The sequence below is a fragment of the Gavialis gangeticus genome, unplaced genomic scaffold (genome assembly GCF_001723915.1).
Source record: "Gavialis gangeticus isolate Ggan-Ray unplaced genomic scaffold, GavGan_comp1, whole genome shotgun sequence".
Lineage (NCBI taxonomy): Eukaryota > Metazoa > Chordata > Crocodylia > Gavialidae > Gavialis > Gavialis gangeticus.
The window spans coordinates 56,633,779-56,639,970 of NW_017729025.1; the positions used below are offsets into that span (position 1 = coordinate 56,633,779).

General features: G+C 42.8%; 1 protein-coding gene across 4 annotated transcripts in view; it reads left to right on the plus strand.

Annotated features, from left to right (window-relative positions):
- The window catches only part of ENTPD5 (ectonucleoside triphosphate diphosphohydrolase 5), a 55,666-nt gene that overhangs the window by 17,022 nt on the left and 32,452 nt on the right, over window positions 1-6,192 (plus strand). For all 4 annotated transcript variants that reach the window (XM_019518847.1, XM_019518846.1, XM_019518845.1 and 1 more), the window contains exons 2-3: window positions 3,626-3,904; window positions 5,210-5,289. In XM_019518847.1, the coding sequence (XP_019374392.1) occupies window positions 3,688-3,904; window positions 5,210-5,289 (297 nt within the window). In that variant the 5' untranslated portion in view covers window positions 3,626-3,687. The remainder of the gene's footprint in view (window positions 1-3,625; window positions 3,905-5,209; window positions 5,290-6,192) is intronic.

The window sequence follows — 6,192 nt, forward strand, 5'->3', positions numbered from 1 at the left end:
TTTGATCATCAATAAATTCAGACTAATAAAGAACAGCTTGCATAGTCTAGTAGCTTCAGTGGTGAAGAGGCCTGCCTTGTTAGTTGAAAGTGGGGATAAAGAAGAGGTAAGTGAAGGCAGCATCCCTTTTCATATCTTTCCAGCTGTTGTCATGGAGCTTTGGGGTAGAGGAGCAATCACTTAAGTCTTACCTTGGATCCTTTTGGTCTGAGGTATGTAGCTAAGGTACTCTATGTTTCATGGATACAGTAATTATTGCTGCTGTCTGATAACTGATAGGCAGGAAGCAATCTGAGCTGCTAATCTGCTTATGTCCTCTGTTCCATGGTGTATTCTCCTTTAGCCTGTGTAGCATACACTCATATTACTGTTTTCCTGCTCTTTTCCTTCCCTCTCCCCTTCCTTGTTTGGTTTACTCATGTCACATCTTTTCTTAAGTTACTCCTATGGAAAGCCATTTGGCAGAGACTGCCTTTGCCATCCATACAGTACCTGGTATAATATGGTTCAGACAGGTGTATGACTTCTAGATATGAATGCGATACAAATACTAATCAAGAGGTTAGTGGTTTTGTTGAAAAAGACAGGAACGGAGCATCTAGACCAGGTCTAATTATTTAGAAAACCTCTACCAGAAGATGTAAATCTTAATGAAGTTAATAGTGGGAAATAGTTACCACAAGACAGGTTGTTAGTAAGTACAGAGGCAGCCACTACCCCTTCAAGTGTTTGAATGATTTAAATGTTCCCTGCTAACAGTGATACAGGATCATTTCAGGATGTTTGTTTCCTAAATTATTTAGAAGGGTTACCTAGTGAATAAGCTGTATTTTCTAGTTATATGAATTTTTAAAAATTGGCCCTTTATTCCTGTTTCTGGGTAGTGAATCTCTCTCTAAGTTTCTGTAGGAGCTGAGATTTGTGCCCTAGCTACACATTTTTCCCTTTGCACCTTCCACAAGTTCTACTTACTCCTGCTACCTCCCTTCTCCTGTCCTACTTTCTAGCTAGGTTTCTCTATCTTCCACTATTTCCCTCCTCTTGTTCTCTCTGACTTCTTTAAGCCTCTTGCTGACCTTTCCTCACCAAATGAACATAGTATCAGTGTCAAAGTGACTAGCCTGGGAACTCCAGTGGGAAGTGAAGAAGCAGTGAATCCTGACTTTTTTGAAGAAGAAGAAAAAAGACAGTGAACAGGGAAGGCATGGGGATGGTTGGGGGGTGACTGATAACAGTTGAGGTTGGGTGGCTGAGGAAGGGTTCAAAGAAAGGGTTTAGAGAGAAGCTGATGGAAGAGGAGGCTGAAGTCTGTTTATTAGAAAACTTAGCAATAGACAAATGATGTTGAGAGTAGTAGTTGATGGATTATTTTCATAACAACCATGTTCTAGGCATTACATAAGGATCCAGGCGTCACATGCTTTAGATGCAACAGAGGTCTTTTCCAGCAGCTTAGCCTTCTCTGATGCAGGTGCACAGATTTTAATTTTGGTATGATTAGTAACAAAATACTCAGTTGTGCCATAATAACACCACAGCAAGGGACCAATCAAAGGGCAGGGTTTCCAAATGCAGTTGTATCTCACATGACACCCTGGGGCACAGTGCTCAGGTTCTCACTTTGTTGAGATTCCCAGTTACTCTTGCTGACAACAGTTACAGCTTCCTGCAGCTGCTTTGCTACACAGCTACTGCACAGCTTGGGCCTTTTTGAGATCTCTGCTGGGGGCAGGACTAACAACTGTTCCAGGTTAGGAATGAGCCCCTCCTCATCTTTCCCTAATATAGGATTAGATTAGGAACTGTTTATGTTTGGAACTGGTGTCATAGAGACATGTTAGTGACAGTCAGGAGAAGCTAGTGCTGTTGCTGTCCTGTGAAATCTTTAAATCCCTTTTCTGTGTCCTCAGGAGCCACTCTTGTTCCTGCTTGCTTCGTGCTGCACGCAGCTCTCTGTGGTCATTATTGGGAGGGAATTATGAGCAGGATAGTTTGACTTTCAGTGCGGTTCGCTAAGGTTTCAGTGGGAGAGCCTTGCTCTTCTGCCATAGGCTACATAGTGTTCTGCTTTGGAGACATTGGAGCAGTGGAGGGAGTTACAAAAGCCAGTTGAGGAGCAGCTCAGTGTGACATGGTTACTGCAAGTGTTACTGCTGTAGCTAGGGTTAAAAGTGAAGGTTTGAAATCGGAGACAAATTGTTGGAAGGGCTAAACTTGTAACAAAAGACAGAAACCCTCAGCAGTGATCTTCATGGGAGTGGAGGCAGAGACTGGGTGAAGACTGTAATGTGAAGACATGAGGGACAAACAGATGTAGGGACTGGGAGGGATGGCTGCATAGCAGAGTATGTAGGTGAGGACCGTGAGGGGGCACACAGACAAAGTGGTGATATGATTATCTGTAAGGGGCAGGCAGATATGTGGGCTGGAAGCAGCTGAGGATCTTTGGCAAAGCAGTCAGATATGCAAGTACATAAAACAGATATGAATGACAAGTGGGATGGACACATGGTTTACAGAGGTGTGTGCATGAGAGTGTTGAATTGTGTTGTTACTGATTTGTGTGTGCGCCTGCTCTGTTTGGCACAATGTGGCCCCGACTGGATGCTCTTGCTGCTACCAAATAATAAAAATAATACAACCCACTATATTCTCCTCCTCTTTGTTTCAACTATAGACCTGATTAATGGGGGTGCTATTCCTGGCCCTCTGTCTTTACTTTCTTACTTTATGATCTCTGAAGTCATTGCAGGAAGGATTTGATAACAGGGTGGAGGGTATTGGGAAGGAAGCTGTTGAATCTTAAGACCTAACATGGAAGCATGTGCTTTTGAGACCACAAAGAAGGGTAGCATATTGTAAGCTTTGTAAAGAGCTTTAATTTCTTGAAGAAGGGGGAGAGAACAGGTCAAACTGATAAACCAGTTGGCCACAATCCTGCCTGGTTTCAAGCAAAGATGGGCATTCTGAAGGCAAAGTTCCCCTTGAGAAGTTTGGACAACACAGGAAGTCTTCAGAAACTGGAGTCTGGGGTATGGCACCATTCAGCCTTCCCTCACACAGCATGAAGGATGTGCCCTGTACTCTCTCCATACAGTGATTTCTCCAAGCAGCTGCTCTCAGCTGCAGATGAAATTCTCTTTGTTTGTGGCTTTGAATGACATTTGTGTTCTTTGCCCTGCCAGCATCCCATGCAGTGGTGTCATAGTGCAGAGAGAATGGCCTGATCTCCACTTGAATAGGATGCTGAATCAGCTGAGACTTGAGCTTTTGGGAGAGCTCTGGGGTTGTTAAATTGGGAGTCTTCTGATCTTGAGGCCCAGGTGAAAGAGAGAAAAGGTTCCAAGCAGCAAGTCAGGATTAAGGATACTGGCACTCAGAAGATTTTTAACTGGTCCCTACTGATATCTGCAGCAAAAGGAAGGCACCTTTATTATGAATGAATAAACCAACTAGGTGGAGTTGTGGCTCTGTGTAAGGTAGAGCCTGCCTCTTGGGTAGGGACAACCAAGAGGAGCACCTTTTTCTTTAAAGGTGGGAAGTTTTTGTGTTGGGCAGATTCCTTTAAGCTAATAGGCAAAGGAGAAAGCCATTGGTAATATCTGTTCTTGTTTTCTCTTTCTAGGAGCTACTGCAGTTTTGGGAATACTGATCCATACTCCAGCTGTCCCAAGGTTCGCTTGCAGGATGGCACCTATCTGGCTCATCGGCTTCCTAGTGCTGGCATTGTCCTCTGTATACTGCACTGTTCTTCATTCACAACAGGAAATGTGGTTTCAGGGTCTCTTTCCATCTAACATGTGCCCTGCCAGTGTCAGTGCCTACACCTTTTATGGCATCATGTTTGATGCAGGTAGCACCGGAACTCGAATTCACATTTATACCTTTGTACAGAAGAATCCAGGTAAGGCCAGGTGGCAGAATTGCAGCCAAGAGGTGCATTTCCTAGGGATCCAGCCTGGGAGGTTCCATACCATGAATATATTGGCTTAGACTTTAGCTTCCTTTGGATGACTGCACAATCCCAGGGTTTGAGAATAGCTGGGAAACTTCTGCTAGCTTTGGGAGATGGGTGTTCTCAGTATGTGGAGAGGAGTGTGTGTGGAGATCTCTTCCCTCTTGATCCAATAAATGCCAAGTCCTTTGAACCTCATGATAGAGTGGCACCTTAGAGACTAACAGGTGTCCATAACAACAGTGGCAGCCCCTTATCAGCCCATTGTATGACAATATCAGTGTTTTTTTAAGGCTGAATCTGGGTCTCTGTACTGCAGGACTGTGGTTGTAATTTATATGCGTTACTATTTTTTGGCAATCTCTGAGTAGGCACAGAGATGGAAACAGTTTATGTAGAGGGCCAAAGCAGGTTTGTAGCTCTCAGCTGAAGTTGAGAAGGTATGCTGTGCTGTGTACAAGTCAGGTTTCTGGTGGGTTAATCACTGCATAACTCTCTGTCATGGAATATTCCCTTAGTTGTAGGTGATAGGAAAAAGCCTTGCTGTCTCCATATAGCTGCACCATAATGAGTTGTGTAGTGGGACAGAAGGAAAGACCATGGCATAATACAGATGCATCAAGTGAGGGGCTACCTTCTGCCTGCCTTCAAATAAACATGGCTACTCACCTCTGTGCTTGATATAGTGGAAAATGCCCTGTTTTTGAAGGTTTTCATGTAGGTAGTTATTTAAAAGGAATGAGTGTTAGTGAAGTAATAGAGGTTTGTATTGACCTTTGTCTCTTGATGTGTTGCCTTGTATTGTAACTTGTGCTTTAACTAGTCGTTCATGAACTTAGAGGGCACAAAGGTCACATATTTTGTTACATCTCCCAAGGCAAAACGGAACAGCAATTGTTTCAGGTGATGGTTGTCTTTAACTAGGAGGGGGAAGGTAGTTAGCCCCGCTAATCTGAAGGCAGGCAGAAAGCAGGGCAGGGGAAATCTTGAGACTAACCCTTTCAGAGAAGAAGCATGAGCTTTTGTATTTTGTCAGATGATGAAATAGACTATTACTACAAAAGCTCATGCCTTTCTGAACGAGTTGGTCTCTAAGGTGCCCCCCCATCCTGCCTTCTGTCTGTAGAAGGAGGGGGATGGGATTACATTACAGGAGGTTTCATGTGACATGCTTTAGTTAGTATCTGAAGTTAAGGAGCAGCAGAGCCTGGTGTGATTGACTGTCTCATTTATTGCTTTGTTTCATATGGGCAGAACGGCTTCCTGAGCTGGAAGGGGAGATCTTTGAATCTGTGAAGCCAGGTCTTTCTGCTTATGCCAGTGAGCCAAAAAAGGTAAGTGTCTGTGGGACTCTCACATGTTTCCAGTGCATAGGTCCTCCTCATATTATTGATACCTATCATTTACCTAACACAAATGGATATGTATAATGGTTAATGCAGGGAACTGAGAGAGGTAAAGGGAACTACTCCCAGTTTTTTTTACTGACTGGCTCTTTAAACAACTCAGTTCACCTTTGTGCCTTACTTTCTGTCCTGTGAAATGGAAATGAATATATTTCCCTATTTTATCTGGAGAATGTGAGGTTTATTCAACTGTTTTGAGTGCTTTTAGATCCTCTGATAGGAATATCTAATTGAGCAGCAGATTGTTGTTGCTGTTATTATATGTATGTGTTCTTAGCCAGGTTCCTCTTCCAAAGTAATGTAAAACATGATTTTGGCCCTAGTAGTATCTACATTCAGTATTTATTTTTTTCTCTGTAGTTGCCCTAAATGTAGTATCATAAGATCCTATGAAAGTAGGGCTGGAAGGATTCACACAAGGTCATCTAGTCCAGCCCCCTATTCAAGGCAGGATCATCCCTGACTAAACCATTCCAGCCGAGTATCTGTCTTAACCCCCTTATCATGATTAAATATTCCATTTTCATTCACTAATGACTTTCTTAATTTTTCCTTTTGGGATGAAAGTTTTGAGGATTTGCCTCAGCCCAGAAGTGATCTTTTTTTCTTGGAAATGTTGAAGAAACAAATTTGTTCAGTTTCTGTTACCAAGAAGAAAAGCGTGTTTTGCTAACTTGAAAAATGGGAGGGTTTTGTTCAGGAACAACTTGAAGATATGAACCATGAAAAAGTTAAAGTTTGCAGGTGGCAAAGCTTGAATGAGCAATTGTCTTTTAATAAGCTTTGCTGTGGAAAGTTAGTGTAGAAGCTTTAAAGCATGTAAGAGTCATT